This window comes from Rhea pennata, chromosome 10 (assembly GCF_028389875.1).
Source record: "Rhea pennata isolate bPtePen1 chromosome 10, bPtePen1.pri, whole genome shotgun sequence".
NCBI lineage: Eukaryota > Metazoa > Chordata > Aves > Rheiformes > Rheidae > Rhea > Rhea pennata.
This window is the reverse complement of record NC_084672.1, coordinates 9173185-9193746: the sequence shown is the minus strand read 5'-3', so window position 1 is coordinate 9193746 and position 20562 is coordinate 9173185. Positions and strand designations below refer to the sequence as shown.

The 20562-nt window shown below is 43.4% G+C and overlaps 1 protein-coding gene across 2 annotated transcripts in view; it reads right to left on the bottom strand.

Annotated features, from left to right (window-relative positions):
- FANCI (FA complementation group I) overlaps positions 1-20562 on the bottom strand; it is a 25985-nt gene extending 5423 nt beyond the window's left edge. Inside the window, exons 1-31 of one of the 2 annotated variants that reach the window (XM_062583320.1) lie at positions 20479-20562; positions 20259-20331; positions 19547-19677; positions 18988-19144; positions 18851-18908; positions 18253-18294; positions 17269-17392; positions 16108-16193; positions 15807-15939; positions 15448-15540; positions 14792-14928; positions 13821-14001; positions 13296-13383; positions 12613-12743; positions 11908-11978; positions 10883-10997; positions 10375-10497; positions 9210-9278; positions 7854-7955; positions 6842-7024; positions 6615-6736; positions 6036-6200; positions 5230-5409; positions 3834-3997; positions 3346-3422; positions 2734-2850; positions 1866-1917; positions 1040-1167; positions 836-904; positions 609-696; positions 134-318 (exon numbers count right to left, since the gene is read on the bottom strand). In XM_062583320.1, coding sequence (XP_062439304.1) covers positions 134-318; positions 609-696; positions 836-904; positions 1040-1167; positions 1866-1917; positions 2734-2850; positions 3346-3422; positions 3834-3997; positions 5230-5409; positions 6036-6200; positions 6615-6736; positions 6842-7024; positions 7854-7955; positions 9210-9278; positions 10375-10497; positions 10883-10997; positions 11908-11978; positions 12613-12743; positions 13296-13383; positions 13821-14001; positions 14792-14928; positions 15448-15540; positions 15807-15939; positions 16108-16193; positions 17269-17392; positions 18253-18294; positions 18851-18908; positions 18988-19144; positions 19547-19677; positions 20259-20331; positions 20479-20562 — 3528 coding nt within the window. Of the gene's footprint in view, positions 1-133; positions 319-608; positions 697-835; positions 905-1039; positions 1168-1865; positions 1918-2733; positions 2851-3345; positions 3423-3833; positions 3998-5229; positions 5410-6035; positions 6201-6614; positions 6737-6841; positions 7025-7853; positions 7956-9209; positions 9279-10374; positions 10498-10882; positions 10998-11907; positions 11979-12612; positions 12744-13295; positions 13384-13820; positions 14002-14791; positions 14929-15447; positions 15541-15806; positions 15940-16107; positions 16194-17268; positions 17393-18252; positions 18295-18850; positions 18909-18987; positions 19145-19546; positions 19678-20258; positions 20332-20478 lie in introns of those variants that run through there. The other variant, XM_062583319.1, reaches the window with a different exon arrangement.

Below are 20562 nucleotides of genomic sequence, written 5' to 3'. Positions count from 1 at the left end.
AGTTTGTGCAAGAGATCAACAGCCCAATCCTGACAGTAGCTGCTGCCAGGGGTCACTGTAGGTTTGCTGTAACAGATGAGGGGAAAAGGCTTTTAGATCCCAGACGGTCCACTGCCAGCAGAGCAGTACTCACATGTTTGATGAGGGAGGTGAGAATGGCGTATGTCTTGCTGAGGCTTCTCAGCAGCATGTCCACACAGCTACCTGCAGGGAGTGCTGTTTGTACCAGCTCATGGTAAGCTGTCAGCAGAGTTCCCAGCTGCAGAATTACACCCTTCTCCAGAGCCTGGGTTTGGTTGAATATCTGAGAAGAGTCTTCTAGAAGAGGCAGACGTACGTACACCAGGTATGCATAATGAACCCAATTATGCAGGTAGGAGATATGGAAGACCACCTTTGTGTCAAGTGCACAGAACACCAGTGTGGCACAGCAAAAACGAAACATTGGAGGGTTTCTGTGATAAGACACTGTTCATGGGGAGCAGCTCAAAGGAGAGTTTAAGCTGCTCTGAGATGATACTACCTCAAAATTCTGAAATATCTTCTTGCTCTTTAGCATCATCTGTCTTTTAGAAAGGTAACAGAAAGCAGTGGGCCACTATTATTACCTGATGTGTCTGATCCCAAACTGTTAAGTTTCTTGATAAGCCAATCCACCTCTTCAAGGACCTTCTCTGCCTGACCTAGAACCAGCAGCTAAGACAGAGACACAATAATAAAACAGGTTCTTGAAAGAGTTTGGCACACCAGGAATCAACAAGTCAGTTGTACTGCAGCAGCTCTAGACACTAGCTGAGCAGTTCAGGACTGTTTCATACACACTATTTTGACTCACACAGATAGTAGGGGCTGCAGTCTTGGCATTCACTATGGCAAAATGCGACCGACTGTCCACTTCTATGTCCTGGTAGGGTGAGGGAAGACAAACTCTAGTTGCTCTTACAGTTTGCTCCAGGGTTACTGTAGAAAGATGCACTCAATTCTGCCCCAATAGCACTAAATGATGAAGAGTTAGGCTCTCGTAGACTCTGCATCATACCTGATCTATGTCTCCCAGGCAAGCATGGATATCTTGTGCAAGTTCACGAAGCAAACTGACGGGGCTCTTGTACAGAGCATGGAGATTGAAGAGCAGAGTCAGCAAACCCTTACAGCATGCGATATCCTCTGTGTGGAAGGGAAAAGAGAACAAACATATTACCAGAAGCAGAACTCCACTAGCTATTCAGGAACATCAGATATCCAGTGAGAGGAAGGCTCAGATTCAGGATGTTTCAACAGTCTATGTTCCCAGAAAAGACATACAATAGATAAAAACATGTATCAAAGTAGTGTAGATACCAAAAGTAGAGTTTACAACAAAAACAAAGCCTGCAGGGCTGTACAAAAGGTATTAGTTCTTGCCCCCATACTTGCTTAACAATCTCTGATCTTAAAACAAGTAAGATCCAGATGCTACATGCATGGGCATCCCATGCAATACTGAAAAAGGGGAACATGGCACACTAGAGTCCTCAGTTCATAGAAAAATGATGACCAGTAGTTGTGAGGAACCACAATATAAATTCTGGGGAAGACTGATGCTTCTCTAAGGTATACATCCAGATTGGAGCAACAGATCTGCTAGATAAGGTGGGAGAAGTGACTTCATGCTTCATGCTAATCAATGCTAATATTTATAAAGGTAGAGCCTCCCCCTGATACTCAGAGCTAACAACCACATGTCATGGCAATTTGCCATAGAATGGAACCTGAACATATCTATAACACAGAGGTGAAAAAAAGACAGATAACAGCAGACCTTCTAAGAGCCTAACCTCAGAACTGAGGCATCAAGTCTAAATGTGCTCCAACTTCTTACTTACCTAGAGCATTTTCTTTGCAAATTTTGACTGTCCAAGTCAGGAACTGAAGGAACTGTATGAGAGGAGAATATATATTTCTGTCTTAGAAACAATTCAAAGTATAAAACTCTTCCCTTCTCCATTCCCCCCCCCCCCCAAAAAAAAAAAAAAAAACTACCACCAAGAAAATCAAACGAGTGAATCACAGCAAAGGAAAACCAGCAGAGTCCCCTTCTGGCAGAAGGGCACTCAGCCATCCTCTGTGAAGTTCCACAAGGCACACTTCACCTTCCAGCAACTGACAGAGCTGAGATCTAGGACGTGTGAATGGCTATACATTCCCTTGGACAGAATAAAAGCTCCATTTAATTTAAAGGTAAAAATGATGACTCTAGACCTCTGGCACACTTTGTGCCATTTCTAGCTTGTAAAATCGGGGCACTTTTGAACTTTAGAAAGTCTCCTTGCATGAAAGGAATTAGGCACTCAGCCAGTCCTTTCAGAAGAGGTGCATTTGGACAGGTCACAGATCTACAGGCATTGTTTGGATTTATTCCCATGTGGAAACCGTAGCATATCTAGGCTCTATTAGGAGTCTCTGCTCAGATGAACAAGTGGTTCACTCAAAAGGTGGCCAAAGGCAGGCCCAGCACATGCAGGAGGGAGCTGAGAAGACAGCTTCTGCACTTAACTGTCCTTGCAGGCATTTGACCTGGCAGAGTAACACTTGGCAATGTAACAAAACTGTCACTTTGACAAGGTCTCATCAAGAGGGAAGGCAGAATGCACAACCATGTTGAAGCTCTCAGATGTCCACCCAAGCTGACAATTTTTGCATACCTATGGGCAATACACATATCTTTCTCCACTCCAAAAGGCTGGGAAGTACCTGCTGAGAGGCTGGCTCAAGCAGTTTGGACAAAGTGGAAAGAACTGTGATGAGCAACTGGGTTTCCTTGGAGTTGAAGTCATCTTCAGCACTGCTGAACTGATTCACCAGAGACCTCTGCTCATGGGAAGAAAGGACAGAGTCCCTGAGTGTATATGCTTGTGGCAGAGCAATTTTAGGAAGCAAATAATCAGAGGCTGCAGCAAGTAAAGGAATCAACAATGTTCAAGAAGAACAACAAAGAATATAAAATGAGGATTCTTCTAAAGTGCTATTTGTGAGTGCCGGGTTTTGTTACAAGTGCTTACATAAAGGCCAGTGTTTGATTCAGTAAGGCTTTTGCAATACTCAGGTAAGTGTACGCTGCACTACAGGACCCTACAACTAGCATTTTAGGAGGAATGCAGCTCCCTAAATATATGTGCACTCTGCACAGAGCCACTGAAGAAGCTTTACTTCTGGATCAGAAACTCTTCTGAATGGCCAATGCATCGCCAAGCGTCAGAGTTGCTATCGCACACTCAATTCAGCAGTCAAGTAAGAGAGCTAATGGTATTTTCTGCCAGAATTACCAGTGCTTTTGGAACACTTGCAGCACACAACAGTACTTACCTGAAACTGTCGGATCTGGAAGGCAACTTTCTCTGTAACATTAATATCTGTTTCTTCTACATCCCCATCAGTAATATCTGGCAGAGACAGAGAGTTAGAGAAAAAAAAAAGCTAAATGCCAAGAGCAGAATACAGGATTTATTTCCAAAAGCAGGAAAGACTGCAGCTGCTCACAGCTAGGGAAAGAATACAGATTGCAAAATTGTGGCAAGTATCAAAATGTGTTAAAGGCAAACTTTAGACAGATGAATGCTCTGTCAGACCCCAACTGTCCTCTGCTGACAGACTGAGCGTTCTATAAGAGCAGGTACACATAACTCTGGAACTAGCCTCTGGAATGAGAAATAGAGTGAACCTCCACAGCAACTAAGCCCGTGTTGCCAGTGAGGGATGAGGAATGAATCCCTCTCTCTACTTATGGATAAAGCGCATAGGTGGTGTGGAATGCAAAGGCTGGAAACCAGAGCAGAATTGTACTATGTGCCTACCCAGGGCTTGTAGAAACTGGGGGATCCTGGCAGCATACAGTTGCTGCACTGTGTTGAAGATCCGCAGCAGACCTTCCAAGCACAGAAGTGAGATGCTTTTGCCCTTCTTCTTCCCTGACTCTTCAACAGCAGTGGGAATTGAAGTGTATCTCCACAGCAGAACTCTAGGGGATGGGAAAGGAGTTAACATCACATGCTCCAGTAAAGCTGGCTGCACAGCACAAAACTAGAATAGGGCTAGTTACAGACCCTACTCTTAGGATCGTATTCTTAATATGATTGAAAATGAAGGTCTTTTCCCTGTAGGAAAGGCAATGGAGAAAAGATCCATTTTAAAGACAGATTTTGTTTGGATATCAGCAAAACAGATACTGCTTTCTGCTTTACGACTAAATAATTTAACACTGACCACTGATGTCAAATCTGTCATTGACGAAAGGAACCTCTCTCTTGGCACTTTGAATTTGTGAAATGTCAGGTATCTCTATGGGGCTCTACATAAATAAAATTGGAAAGGTAAAGGCAGGCAAAACAAAGTTAAAACTCTGAAGAAATTAGATTTTTTTGGTCCAAAGGAGACATCTCTATTTGCAGCCAAACATTTTTTCCTGCTCCTCTAAGCCCACTTCTTCCCCTTTCTGTTCCCCCTCTTTTCTTCTTGTTAGTTCTCTCTCCTGCAGGGATGATCCCATTTCTATTTCAGTGCCCAGTCATGCAAACACGTAGCTCAAATGCTGCCCTAATGACTGCAGTAAAACTAGCCTCTGTTACTGAAGACCAAACACAAAGTGGACATTATCAAGGGCAGATACAATTTGTATTTTGTGTTCTCTGCTGTCAGGAATCTGAAGAGACCTTATGCAAATATGACCCAGATCCCAGAAGACATTTAGATGTGTAACATTCTTTGATTTGCAAAGGATTATATGCCTGAAAGTCTTAAAGTATCTTGCAAAATTTCTAACAAATGCTTTGCTAAAGCGTACGTCCCTCTTACATCTATTTTACATTTTAGCAGATGTGAATTTTAACTTAATTGCATTCCAGAGGTCTCAAGAATCTAGCCTGTAATGATCCTACTTCCTCCGTGACTACGAGTGATGAGCCAAAAGTCTGAAAGGGGCTAAAAACAGGAGTTTGATAGGGTTTGGTTCTTCCAGGCTAAGTACCTTTACTAGAGCTGTATCACTCACTCTGGCACACCAAAAACCATAGTGCCTACACTTGATTTCTCAGGAGCAAAGAAAGGCAATGATCTCAACTGAGAGATAATTATTGTTCCAAACAACAGTTACGGACTGCATTCTTTCTTCAAGGCTTCATCTGAGAACCAAAAATTCCCCTAAATGCTTCACTGTTTTTTAGGGTGATGTCTTCATGTTCCACAATGACTCACCGTGTGATTCTGCAGAGGTTCTGAAACATCTTCTCAGGGTTTTGTCCATCTGGTCCATCAGTTTGTCCTGTCTCCTCCAGTTGCTGCACTTTCTGCAGAGCTACACTGACAGCATAGCGCAAAAACTCTGTGCTGGAGCGCAGAACTGCCAGGCTTTCCTCATGGCTTTGAGCATTGTCCCTGAAGAATCAAAGCACAATCATAAAACTGAGAATGCACTGAAAAAGCAAAAGGTCTGCCTATCATCACTTCATCTCCACACATCAGAGCTCAAGTCACAAGCAATATACTACACAGAACATAACTATCTCTGTACCTACTGTTTGTTTTCAGCTTGTCACACAACACTAACAATTGTATTGATTCACAAATAAAATCACTAGCTCAATTCAGCAGAAAAGACCATCCGTTTTGGTAGCTCGTAGTAAACACTCCAAGGACAGCCTTCCCAAACATACATCCATTCTAACAATGTCTGTTAGTACATCTCTGTTCTGTGAAGGACGAGCTCAACCCTGAGTTTGATGCCTGGAAATAGGCAAGGATTGAAAGAGCAGATGCTCTCCAGTGTCTTACAAGTCATGAGCACCGTCCAGGGAAGCTGCTGTATCACTACTTGCAAGGCTACAGTTTCTGCTTGAGCTATGATGCTCTCCAGACAATAAGTGCTGTTACTCTGCATGCTTTGTACAGAAATGAAGTGTCTGTGCTGTGCATATGGAGCACAGAAGAGCCAGAATGCAGACACCGTGAAAATGGCTTGTGGGTAGGCCTTCGAGCTACTCCCAGTCATGACAGCTTCTCACCTGAACAGAGCTGTAAGCAGTGTAGATACAAAACCCATGGACAGGAAGCTCCGAGCAGTTTTGTTGCCTAGGAGAGTTTTGTTCTTTCCAGCTTTCTCCTTCAGGATTTCAGACAGTTTGTTGTAACATGTAAACAGACCTAGGACATCCTCAAATTTGTTCTTACTGCAACAGAACAATAGAAACCATTAGTGCAGGAAATCCAGTCTTACTGATCCCCCATTTGAACCTTTAGTTGCAAATTACATAAAGACACTGTCTGGATGATATAACTGTGACATGTGACATCTCCCTGCGTCCCAAATATCCTTCCATGTATCCTATCCCTTCCTCCTTGATCTGCCCTTCAACAAAATGTCACATCACATCTCCTGCAATGCACAATGACATTCAAAAGACATTCCCCAAGGTTCTGTGAAGGTCTGTGCCACAAGGCACACAAACAAGGAAAGCAGCATTCTGTTTCCGTATCAGCAATACTTTCCTGTATTTGCAAAGACTGTCTTCCCTGCACTCTGAAGAGCTAGGCACAGCATAGCACAGCTAGTGCCGAAGGGCAAGATTTGATTTTTTTTTTACCTGAAGTTCCCTATGTTGAAATTGTACTCAATCAGGACCTCACAGATTCCCATGACCAAGATGGCATAGATATTATTCTTCACACCAACACCAGAAGACGGAGAAAAATCTGCTGATTTATCCTAAGATGACAAGCAAAAATAAGTCAAAAAAAAAAAAAAAAAAAAAAAAACCTGACAGGAACTCGGTGTCATCTTCCATCGAGTCAAACTGAAAATCTGATTTACCAGTTCAAAGTCTTCCAGCTCACTTTTGATCACTCGTCGTGTGACAGAATCTAGCATCTCCTCTAAGTTTTGCTGAAATCTCACATCCTCCTCCTCCTCATCATCATCTTCCACTCCTTGGTGTAGATGTATGGTGCTCTTATACCAGGCTAGACAGTGTTGGATACAGCTGAGCAGATGGGCCTGAAAGAAGCAGCCAGAGTCACACATTCAGCCTTCTAGCTAAAGATCATAGGCAGAAGTGGAACAGACTGTCCAATGCCACAGGTTGGACTACTTTAATTTGATGCAAAGGGCCATAGCTGTCTTCAGAGGTTCGTACGGGTCTCAAGAGCATGTCTCATTCCCAGAAGAGATTTTTTGTAATCCTACTCACAGTTCCTTGTTCTAATAAATGTTTCCAGACAATGTTACGTGGATGAACTTGATTTTACAGGATGTACAAGCTTAGCTCCCACTGCTCCTCAACTGCTGAAGGAGATGGAGAGGGAATCTCCAAAAGAGCCCTCACTTTAGCTGACATGTCTGCACCCTTGCTGGGTGGGCTATTGCAATATACTGTGGAAGCTTCCTTAGGAAAGAACAAAGTGATGAATTTGAATTTGTTCTCTTAAAATATCTTAGGAATCATTGAGATCTTTAACAATATCAGAGGAGCAAGATCAAACTGCAGATTTCTCCCCCCCGCCCCCCCCAACATACACACACTGCGCTACTACTCTGTTCAGAATTAAATTGATGAAAGAAAAAAATAGAGTTAGCTCAATAAAGGATAACATAACCACACTATTCCTAGAGCACTTTTCACACTGGTCCCCCAAATCACTTGACAAACAGCATTCTAGTAGATAAACTGAGACAGGAATGAGATGCCCAGCTCTGTCATCGTTAAAATAATTGCTCCAAGCTAGGAGGGAGTGAAGAAACAAGATACTCAACTCATGTAGGATCACAATCGAAAAAGTGTGAAACAGAGGAGCTTGCAGTCGTAGCCAGCCTGTATAGCACTTACTAGCGGTTCTTGCAGAAAGACTTGATCTCCTTGAGCTATAATACATCCCTCAAGTTTCAGTGGGGGCAGTAGGTCTGGTTGGGGCAAGTAATATTGCTTTATCTGTCACATAACAAGAAATAAAAGTAACCAGTTACTTAGTAACTGAACCCCTTGCGTTGTTTCCATACAGAACATAAAAGAAAAGAACTTTGTATTCCATTCCACAGAGGGAAAACTGGCACTATGATAATGAGACCATACATGTACCTGAGCCATGGCATCTGCTGTATTAGTAACTAAAACCTCCTGTTTAGTTGCTCACATACCTCTTGGCCAGCATGACAGGTCAATTTAACCACTTGCTCTTGTGTTGCTTCAACATGCAATGTCATTTGCACTTCACCTGCAGTGTCACCTGTCCTTTAATTAGTAAGGATCAGTAACCACTCCCGTTCCCCTGTACACATGCTGAATGTTTGGCCCTGTTATGACATTCAGCTTCTTAGCTTGGGGATGCAGACAGTTACGCAGGTGACACTTAGCACTATAACAAATCCATTTGAAACCATGCTTGCACAAATTCCTGGCTGTTTGGCATCCCACAGGAAGAGGATATGCTCCAAGTACCAATATAAGATCGGAATTGAATAGGGAAAGTTATACGTAAAATGATGCTATAAAATTTTATACATTTACATCAAGTTCCCATTAAGTGCCCTCTAATACCTAGAAGCTGCCTTGACTCTGTTCTTGTTCCCTTCTCAGACCCTACACTGGCATGGCTGGGAAAGCTGGAATTAGTCAGCATGAACTCTACAGATGATTAAAGGGAAGAAAATTACTTGTCTCAAAGAAAGCACAATCTGTCCAATGGATTGAGGAAATGTGATTGTCTTGTTGCCATGAGCAACACTGTTGGGGGATGAGTTAATCCTCCTAGATCCTACACGGACTTGGATACCTTCCCTATGGGCGGATGGCAATGATAATTACTATGTAAGAACACATCTTTGGGAAAGTAGGGGAGGATAACTGTTGTGCACAGCTAAGAAAGACTAAGCACACAAAGCATTTTGCTGGGCTGCATGCTTCTCAGAATCACAGAACTGAAAGATTGGAATGGGCTCCAAGAGATCCTTGCTCTTGCATCTGAGACAGGATGTGAACTGCTTGTCGCAGATGTTTACCTAGCCTACTCTCTGAGCATTGCAGGGATTCTAACACCTCCCTATAGGACTACCGCAGCACTTAAGCGTCCTTGGAGTGAAAGGGAGAGAACTGTTTCCTGATATTTAACCTAAATTGCTTGTTATACTGGTTGCAGTCCAGAATTCTTAGAGCCCTCCGCAGGCATGTCACAGAGTGGTACTTTACCTGGGACAACAGCGTTTCCATTATGGAGCTGGCAAGCTGAGAGTTCCTACGAAGGACATCATAAAAACCCTGAAGACAAGAAGAAAGGACAGGTTGGCTTACACAAAAAAAGGAAAATAACCATATGCATATCAGGTTTGCATCACAAGATGGCAACAACCCTTTGGCACTGCAAGTAATCATAAGCAAGCAACAGTGTGCTCGGAGGAAAGCCCCATACCTAGCAAAACAAAGGCACAACAGAAAGACAGTATGAATCAGAGTACAAATTTCCTCACAGGGGCCCTCTCACAAGTGGCATCTCCCTAGCAGTGGTGGCGTCAAGCCCGGAGTGACTTTCCATGCTATTTAACACTAGCAACAGATCCAACTTCAAACTGTGAAATCCTGGTTCAAAGGCAAGACAAACTAGTGGGGAAACTGGAGGAGGCAAAAATTCCTTTACTCAGAGAAATCTCAGCAGACAGACAAAGCAAGCGCAAGACCTATAGAGATACCAACAAACATATCAAAAACTCATAACTTGCCAAAAGTCAGTCCAAGCAAGCCAAGGAAGAACACATCTCTCTGACCTAAAGAGCTTTCCTTTCCTCAAAGCTAGTATCCCCTAGTTACCTCAGGAGCTAAGATAAGTACCTGCAAATTGCTCTTTATATTAGGCCCTTTGTCATAAGATATACATTAGAGAAGTTGCAAGAGGAGAGGAGAACACAGATCCCTTATGGAGTCATTAAGGAAATTCCCCCATACTCTCCTGCCAGAGCCCTCTCTTTGGAGTCTATCATTAACTCCCAGCAACACTACTCCTATTCCAATGCCTGTTATAACATTACTTCCCACTGGGCACCAAATATGCTTTCCGTTTCCTGAGTCACGCCAAAGGAGAAGAGACTGACACATTTTTACTATCAAGTAATGCATCAAACAAGGAAGATGCATGAATGCCTTCAGGCTTAGAATAGTCCACAAGAAAAAGAACTGAAAAAGGGGAAAAAAAACAACCCACAGTCCTTGGGATAAGTACATGTGTCCAAGGGAGAACATAATTAAGATCAGGGATCCTTTTCCACAGTAACATGGTCATTATTGACCTGAAGCTACAATAGAACCAGACTACAGGAAAGCTAGTAGTTATTTAAAAGGCGATTGAAGGGTCTGTGTTTACCTCATATAGCATGAGTCGGACATCCGCTTGCTGGCTCAAACATCGCCTCAGGCTGCCGAGGATTTCAAGGCAGAAGGCCTCATTAGCTGCAGAATTATAGCAGGCATGAACATCTGCCTGGACCTGAGAGAGAAGATTAGTCACGTCATTCTGGTTATTATTCTCAAATATCACAACACAGAAGGAAGGTGTTTAGGGGTCAGGCCCCTAATCACCATCACTGTGATAGTCCTTAGCATGCTGTCAGGCTCTGCACCATCATCATGGAGCAGTACGAATGTGCCACAGCATACTGATGCTGGAAAAGACGGTGACTCCGAGAGGTTACATCCCTAGACCGGCTTCCCTTTGCACATTGCACTTCCAAAAACTTTCCCTCCAGCACTAACTCTTACTGGAGTTATATTTTAATCTGGGGGAAACACTCTGCACTGAGATGTTCCAAACAGTGCATGTTATATGTGAGACTGTCTCACATCTGCACCAGGAGTTGCAGAACAGCACTCACCTGAGTGGCACCAATGGCCTGGCTGCACTGGGAAGAGGACAAGCTGCCCAGAACCTTGAAATTTCTCAGCAGAAGTAAAAAGCCAGCAACTGCAGCTTTACGAGCATCAAGCTGCCTGTCAGAGGAAAAAAGAGCAGCTTAAGGACAAACAGAAGCAAGAAGGTCAGAAGAAAGATGACCAATTCAATTATGCAAGAGAGTCTGCACAAAGTGAACAAGCCAAATGGAACTGCATTTCCCAGGACAGCAACACAGTTCGAGGCAGTTAAGAGCTCAGCAGTTTGGTGGGAACTCCTCAGCTCTTCACTCTCTCAACATTCAGTTTCCTTTCTGTCCTCGCCAGAACCCCAGACAGACACAAGCATTAAATGACCCGTGAAAACTTGAAAAGGAGCTTCTCACAGCACTCTTGTACTTCTCAGAGTTGGAAAATTCTTAACAAAAAGCTGGTGTTTTCCTTTACTCACTGAAACCACAGATCTTTCCCCAAGACCAACACCCTTGCATTGAATAATAATTATAAATTATGGATTCTGTATTCATAACCAGGCAGCCACTGCTCAACAAAATCCAGTCTATGATCACAGCATTATGAAGACAGCAGGATGTATTGCTCAAAGCATTACCAAGACAACAAGCCTACTTTTCTACCACTTAGTAAAGAATCAGAGGGAAGGTGGCAGCTCAGTGTTCTGAGTCAGTGGTTCCTTCTGGACTCTCCGCAGCATCTGGACATACTCAGCTGTGTAGACACATACTGAAACTTTTAATTTTGTCATCTTATTTGAATTTCCCAATAGCTTTCTGAATTTCCAAGACTCATTCAGCTGAGGGTTGGGATTTTTGTATCATTAGGTAGAGCTGGGATTGCATTACGGTCCTAGGCTAAAGGGGAAGGAAATACCAACACTTTCTTATGGGGAGAACATAAGACGACTATTACCCAAAAAAGCAAAGTTTATTTCAGCTCCAAAAATGTAAATGAGTTAGAGAAACCTTTTCAAAGAACCCCCTTTCCAGCTTACCTGGAAAAGATCGCTTTTTGGAGAACAAGTATCAGGGAGTCCCTCACTGACATGCTGACTTTGAGCAGGGGCTGGAAAGGAACAGATACTTTGGAGAGAAAAGCATTAAGGCGTGCCAAGCCCTGGGTGCATGTGAGCTCATCTTCCCCAGGCCCATCTGGCCTTACATTTCCTACACTGTTATCATATGGTAGGAAACACAAAGTATTTTTAAAACCATGTAGAATAAAAATCAGAGAGCTGTAATAGACATACACCTTAGCAGGTTAGGGAGAATATGGTGTAAGGGTCTAGGAAAGAAGTGTTTTACCCAAGTTGGGCTAAGCAGCTAGAGTTTAACCCCAGGGCAATATTTCAGCCCAGGAAAAGAGAAACAGTGACATGGACCTTGGATGGAGACAAATCAAAGCAGCAGCCACAGCTGTTCAGTTGAACACTGTATACCTAGATTTCTATACTGAGTAGCATCTGGGAATCTTCCAGATGAAAGGTCAGCACAGAGCAGCTCCTATACCATATGCTTTTTGCTAGAGGGCACATGCAAATCCATACTTGAAGAATAGTTCCATGCTCTGAAGAGCCTACAGCAGAGCATTACAGCTTATTTTACAAGAAGGGTTATTAGGCCAAGCACATAATTGTGGCCTAGAGCTATCATTCGAACTGAACTAACAAGGGTATTCATGGAGAAACACAGAGCTTTACCTGTACTGCCCTGAGCAGCCCTTGCACTGTATCGAGGGGCAGAAAGGACAAGTTGTCAAAGGTTTCTGTGACTTTGGAGGACGAATTCTGAAGCACAAGAGGGGCAGACATAACAATATTGGACAGCAAGTCTGAAAAATAAAATGGCAAAAGCAGCAGCTGTTACCAAGAACAAAGAAAGGTCCACACTAAGGAACAGGGCAAGAGATTTTTGTAGGGATAACAACTATAGAATAATCAAAACCATCCCATTAAATAGAGGTCATGATGAGATGAGCATTGATAATCTGAGATCTTCTGCAAAGCACAAAGTGCAACACACCCATAACCCTGCTACTCCACCAGAGGGCAATGAGGTATAAGAGAAGGCTGCAGCACAGGCATCTCATCAGTCCTAGGGACTCCCAAGCACCTTTCCAAGGGTGAGGAGGATCACAAGCCTAGGAACCTGTAACAAGTTACTGACGGGTATCTGTGCGTCAGCTGTTCCATGGCAACTGCCTGCACACACGCTCTCATCCTGCGATAAATGCAAGGTGATCTGAGGTAGCTGACTGCTCAGTAAGAGAGGGGAAAGAACAACTGATTTTCTTGGCTTCAGGCCACTTCAGCAGGAATTTGTTCCGAGAAGCCATGTTCTGAGTGACCAAGAACAGGACACGTTTCTCTCTTCTTCCCGTTACCTATGAAGTGGCTGACAGGAGAAGCTGCTTTTGTGAGGACTCTGTTCAGAACCTGCTCAAGAATATCACTTCTGATGGGCTCATGGACCTGAAATAAGAAAGAATAAATTCAAAATCCACATAATTTTAAGATACTCCTGTATGTCAGAGCACAGGCATTTTCTAGTACAAAGTAAATCTAGATCTAAAAGGTAAACTGGAACTGGTTGCCAGCAGCTCCCTTCAGCTATCTTCACATGGACTGATTCAGATTTCATCCTAGTCCAGTCAGAACCAGCACATAAGTAAGGCAACATACTGGTGCAAGTGATCTGTGGAATGGCAATTTATCACTTAAAGATGTGGGTCTTACTCCCAGCTCTGTCAGATATTCTTTGTACATTTCAGTTTCTCTACCTTCTCGGTAGTTTCTCAGATTCTGTAATAGGGATTATACAAATATCATGGTAGATGAAATGCATTAAGTCTTTATAAAGAAGACTTATAGAGTCTCACTCAAAGAAAACTCTCCAAACTGTACTCTACCTTAAAGGTTTCCAGCAGGATACTTGCTCCGAGTCTACAAGCCTGCTGGGATGGCGTTTTTGAAAAGCCATAACTGGTCTCAGCAACTTTTCCTCCAAATGGCTTTTTTGGTTCATATGATTCCATTAGGCTGAAGCCAAGATCCACAAGCCCCTGAGTAACATGGTCCCAGCCAAATGCACTGAGGAAAACATTAAACAGACCAGGAAATAAACAACTTCATCACAGAAGAAGTTTGGATTAGAATAGTTAATAGTAAAATCTTCCACAGTCAAGCTAATGTCCAAAGCAGCGGAAAGAGATGCTTCATCAGGCTCAGGGAAATGACATCCCTCACAAACCCATGACTGTGTTTAAGCTGAGGAGCAGGCACTTTGATACAACACATCTTGCAATTCTGGTCCTCCAGCCATCAGAATTCCTTTACAGTCCAAGGTTTCCTTCCTACAGGGAACAGTATGTATTCACATCTCATGTGAACATGAGACCGAGGCATAAATACCCTACAGATCCTGAGTCTTCAAGTCAGAATGGAAGAGAGAAGAAATCCTTACATCAAACTAAAGGACAACTGATGACAGATCACAGAGCCATCCGCCTGGATGTTTAAAAGGGCTAACTGCGTCAGGGGAAACAAACAGTGAACCTATCACTTATCCCTTGATCAAACACAAACTACAGCAGGCAGCATGACTCAGCCTGTCAGCTGCTGTCCCATTAAGAAACAGGCTCCTGATCAGCTTAGTCCCCTGTACTACCAGAGGCTGAGATCTGAGGTGGGAAGGGCAGATGCATTCCCCCACCCCTTAAAAAAACCACTAATGTAAATCTATGATAAAAGCTTTGGATTTTGACAGCATTCCACGCTGGCAGCTTTTGGGCAGTATTTATCCCAGAGCATTCTAGCAAGGTTGAAACTCTCCCCCTCCCAAAGCCCATTGGGCATGCTACAGCACATGTCAACAACTCACCTGTTTTCTACCACTTCCAGAATTATGGCAGTAACATCATATTTTTGAGGAAACAAATCCTGCAGAAACTTGGAGCCCTGAAGGAACTGCAGATCCTTGCAGCTTCTCACGATTGATGTTTTCAAGAAATCAAATACCTGGAATATAAAGTCAGTGACAATGAGGACAATATTTTTGAAGTAGGATTTATATAGTCTTGAGCAAGTTCCAGTAAGAGCATCAGACAAAGCACAAGTTCCAGCACAAGCTGCCAAAAAATCTTGACTCGCTGATTTCTCAAGACTGTTATATCAGCCTCACCAAGTTCCTCAAGGAAGGTAACGTGGTACCTCACATCATGTGGTTTTGGAATGTGGCCACCATAGAGTTAAAAACATTTAAAAAGATGACACTGCTTTTCTTCTTATCCTACTACACTAGCTCACAAGAAACATGACTCTGGAGAACTCTGATATTGCTCTAGGATCTCTTTTAGTATTCGGCAAATTATAGTGGACCAATGATCTAACTGAATTTGTCCCCTCTCACAAGTATCCTGAAGCCATTTTTCACCCAGATTCTGAAGAGACTACAACCTAACCATTCTTCCTTTCTCCTTACAAGGGGGATTGCGTACATCCACATGGAAGCTCTCTGCATACTGATCACATACCTACCTGCTCTTGCAGTCTGTGTTTTACTGCTACTGACAGCAAAAGAGCCACACTGAAGGGACACAGGGCTGTACAAGGATCCTTTTGTTGTTCAGTCTAGAGAATAGCAAGCAATAGTCAAAAAGCTTGTTAGCTTCAATTGCAACATTCTGCAACTTCCTTCCTTGCAACATTCAGCCACTACGCTGATACCATGCTGCTGTTTTGGAGTAGAAAGGGACACGTCTCTTCAAACATTTTGTAACACTTGCTAAGGTTAATATGACTGTGACTAAATGATTAAATTTCTCCTGTAGAAGACCAACTAAATTGATTTTAAAAGCTCTGCTTCAAGTACAGTGCCTGCCTCACCTTTTTCCTACCTTTAGATATCTGATTAGTTCCTCGCCTAGGTCCTGATCCAAGTTTATAACAGAAACAATATGGAGAATAACGGTGCCTTCCACATGGCGGAGCTGGTCCAAGGGCATTGTGGCTACTTCAAGATCCACTGATCTGTAAGATGTATCAGAAAAAAATAGAGCCATTCCTCGTCATAAACCACCTCTTAAGCATCAAGAAGGACATCCTTGTGCAAGGTTTGACGGTTCACATTCAAGGAGCACTGGGCAGAACACGGGTGATTTATAAATATGCAGGTAGGATGACAGGAAAAGAACTTACTGCGGAGCTCTCTGTTCTTCCTTTTGTCTCTTATCCAGCTGATTGAAAAAACTGATGATTCCTTCTAAAACAGCCTTCTTACTGCCCTGCAAGGCAGGACATCACATTAAGCCACTGCACATTCTGCAGTATGCCAGAGACACTCTATTCCCACATCAATTACAAATGTCATAATATTCTTTATTTCCTTTCTTAAAATGCTTTAGTGGGGCTTCTATGCTACCCATTTCCATATGAAGTGACACTGGTTTAGTTTCCTTCTTTCTTTTGATTGCACTTGTCAAAGAATTGGAAGAAGCTGCATTTGAAGCTTTTTTTTTCCCCAATTATTATTACTAATTAGAAAGATTCCTTTATGTTATAATCAGTTCAGAAGGCTTCCAAACTCCTAACCTTAGATCATTATATTTTGGGTAGTGGATCGAAATGACCTCTTAAACACACATGTCATTTGTCTCTCTCTCTGGACCACTTTTGCTTTGGCTCCGTCACAAGATGAAGCGAGCAAAAGAGCCATATTACCCTGTTGAAGGACAATTACATCACTGGCAGTCTCTGCCTACAGAGAGCACAAAAATGAGACAATTCCAGTACAAGCCAGAATACAACCCAGAAGTGTTATAATGCATGAGTTATTACAGAATCACAGAATCGGTAAGGTTGGAAGGGACCTCTGGAGATCATCTAGTCCAACCTCCCTGCTCAAGCAGGGTCACCTAGAACATGTTAGACAGGATTGCATCCAGGCGGGTTTTTAATATCTCCAGAGAAGAAGACTCCACAACCTTTCTGGGCAACCTGTTGTTACTGTACTAGAAGTGAGTAGATTCCAAAAAGTGAGCAAAGCCATACTTCAAAATATTGAAAACAGCCCTCTCTGCTATTTCCTGCTCATCTCCTGCTCCTCCCTTATGTCCTAAAGGTTCCTTGTTACAGTTCTCTGCTAGGAAGAGCAAGACTGAATCTTCTTCAGAGCACTCAGTCAGCTTCCTCAGGCTAGGAGTTAGGAAACAACCCTGAATAAGTCTTGCTCTGTTCTGCTCCCTACATCATCATTTGGGAGCAATCCGTCCTCCCCAGAATCGACCCTGTAGCTCAATCCTTGTATGTTCTTTCTTATGATACATGCGTAAGGGAAGGCCATCTCCTGTGAGCTCTTACCTTTGCAGAGAGCAACAGCAGCTGATAGACCAGAGGAGGAATTTCCTGGAGGTCTAATTTGGAGAACATCCTCAGGACCTTTTCCACCACAAACTGCAGCTCCTCTGCTGTTAGCGGAACATCCCTGTAGAATCAAAGACACATTTTTGATTATTTTCATTAATTTCCTTCAGAACCTAATTGCAGACTTAACTGTAACTAGACAAAGAGCCTTATGATTTAGGCAGCTAGTGATCCTCAAGATCCTCACCAAAAGCACTTGCCAAAGATTCCTCAACATACCACCACTGTCCTAGGATCCTATTCCAACCTTCAGTGCTTGCATCTCCCTCACATTATGCTTGTCCATTAGCGCACTACTAATTTATCACAGCATGGAATAAAAACCACAATTCCAAAGTCAGCTATACTCAAGGAGCAAAACCAGTACATGTCATGCATCTATGTGAACATTGGCTGCTCCACAGGTCTAATCAAGAACACCAGCAAGACTCTTACGAGAAATAAGCAAAGGATTTCAGAAGGATTTTAGTGCCCTCACTTGGTGTGGCAGAGGTCATTAAGAAAGGAGATAAATAGGTGAAGCTCACACTAAAAGCCAGAGAATATAGTCTTCCTTGGAAGCATTAATGCAAAGGGAGAAGTGACTAGTTTTTGTTGCTGTTGTTTTTTTTTAATGTAAGTGTATAAAAGAAAGCATGACAAAAGTCTGCTCCTAAGCAGAAGGACAGTCACTAAAGTGGCTCTCACACGTTGGGAAAAACATTAGCCTCAGAGCTGTCTCCAGGGCATGCCTGCTCAGTTGTACTTGGTATCAAAATGGATCTGATCTGTATGTTCATCAACAAAATCATCCACAGGCCTGTACCTGGTAGGGTACAGGCCCACTCATTGTTCACACTTTCCACAAGCAGCACTTGAAACAGGACATGGAGATTGCTGCAGCACAAGAAAGTGCCAGTGCCGGAGTCAAAAGAAACTTACCTGAACATGTTGGCAAGATGAATGACACTCCGAGGATCCCACCTAATAAAACAAAAATACCTAAGAACACTGGGACAAGCAGAATTATTGTTGATCCCTGTGCTCTTCACACACAGTTATTCAATTCCACCATTTCCCTATTACTTTCCAAGATGAAATTTCCACGAGAAACCACCACTGCTACTTGTTAATCACCCAGACCTAGAGCGGTTCTGAACTGCTCTGGTCCCTGCAACAAGTATCTAGAACGGAGAAAAAAAAGCAAACACTTCCCAAGATCAATTTCTTGCAGCAATACGGCAAGATCTGGGAACCAGGTGTTCCCTTGCCCTGCCAGCCAGAGAAGACACTGTGGAGGATACAGATTCAAACAGAGCAGAACAGGGTGGGACATAGCAGGTGATGTCCAGTTAAGGCTGGTCACTTGTCAAAGCCCAATATGAAAGACATCACTCTGCCATATATATGAAAGGATGAAGGGCCTACAAATGCTTTTAATTCCGACAGCATCCACATGATGTCATGGGGAACTGTATAAAAGACACTGACTTCTTTTAAGCAAATTAAAGCATAGAAGAGTAAGCAGAGATGTATATACTTGCTGGAGCAGAGGGTATTTATCAGCTGTTTCTTAAATTCTTCCCCACTCAGTTCACCTGAAAAAAAATAAAAGTATTTTAGGAGCACATTCCAGAGGGAATGAGGACAGGATAGGGAGAGGAAGAACAGCCCTACCTTTCCCATAAGCCAGGCACTCCTTAGAACTGGCCAGTGCAGTAAGAACAGTGGAAAACAACTCCAAAGATTTCCCATTAGATAGGCTGCCTCGTTTAATAACATCAACAAAGAGGGTGGCAAGTTCAGCCAACGCATGGCCTGGCAGCTGGCGAGCCTGGTAGAAGATACAGTAATACAACAGCCTGAGGCAGCATATGAGAATTCCACATACATGTCCAAATGATCACCAAAACCCAGTAATGGGCGACATTTTATGGTGCAGAATTCGTAAGATAAGATGGAAAATCACCTCCAAGTCCTCTGTTTTATGTCCTTTACAGAACTGAGCAGTAAGTCAAGTTAGCTTAATTACAGATTAGAGGGTTTGAGTCTATGTCCAAATATCTAATGATAATCACATGTACTCAATAGATTCCAAAATTAACTAACTTTGTCCAGGGGAGACTCATGGACAGGACATAACTCCTTTTCCTCAGTGTTCAAATGAAGCAGCTCAATCTACTTATTAAAGCACGCTCTGCAGACCCCAACAAAGCCAGCTCAAATGAGTTTCTACCTCCAGCATCAGCAGTCCTATGATTTCAGACACCTTGGTCAAATGTAGATCCCCTGACTCCACTAGCGGGACACAATGCTTGTAAACCATAAGCCTTCTGAGAACACCGCTTTCCTGCGAACAAGGGGAACCTTATAATAAGGAAATAAAGGCAAAAAAAAAAAAAAAAAAGAATAGGAAAAAATATGTAAGTAACATCTTACAAAAATTAGCACAAGGACAAATCTGCTACCTAACCTCAACTCCTAATTTTAACTATCTGACAAAACAGATAAAATAGCACAGAAAATGAGAACCACTGTAATAAAACAGCTGAGGTACTCTCAGCAATTATCAGACTCATTTTTTCACTCAGTCTGCTGTGCACCGTCAAGAAGTGTCAATATTTTGGAAGAAATCAACTTGGCAGTTACGTTTGAGCTGGCCAGCTCAGTTCTGCTCACAGACACTCAAGGGCTCCCAAAGGTAAAAACCACTTGCAAACTCACAAATTAGCAAAAAACATTAGTTCAATTTCCTATTCCCCCATAACTGTTTACTGATGTCATGTTTACATTAGAGCTGACTGCCTGGTTCTTCACAAGAGCGGCACTTCCTCACACAGCAGGAACTGCCGCTCACTTGCTTCACCCCGCTGGCCTGTCAGCAATGGGCCCAGCAGCGTAGCTGGGCCGACAGCTCCCCCGGAAAGCACAGCTCGGCCATCACCCACCTTTGAAGATCCCCCTTAGCAAAGCTGCCGTCTCCCTTCCCTTCAGGGCCTGCTTTGTCACCATGTCGCCCAGCTGCAAAGAGAAGGGGACGCCGTGAGCTCCCCCCGGCCTGACTGTGGGGCTCTCACCGCGTTTCACCCCGGGCCTCCGGGCAAAACCACCCAGGGCCCGGCCCGCGACACCCTCCCCACACGCACGGCCCAGCGCGGGGGGCCGCACCTCGCCCTCCCCCAGGCTCTGCAGAGCCGCCTGGAGCCGCTCGGGGACCTCCTCGGCCGCCAGCGCCAGGATGTGCTGCGCCAT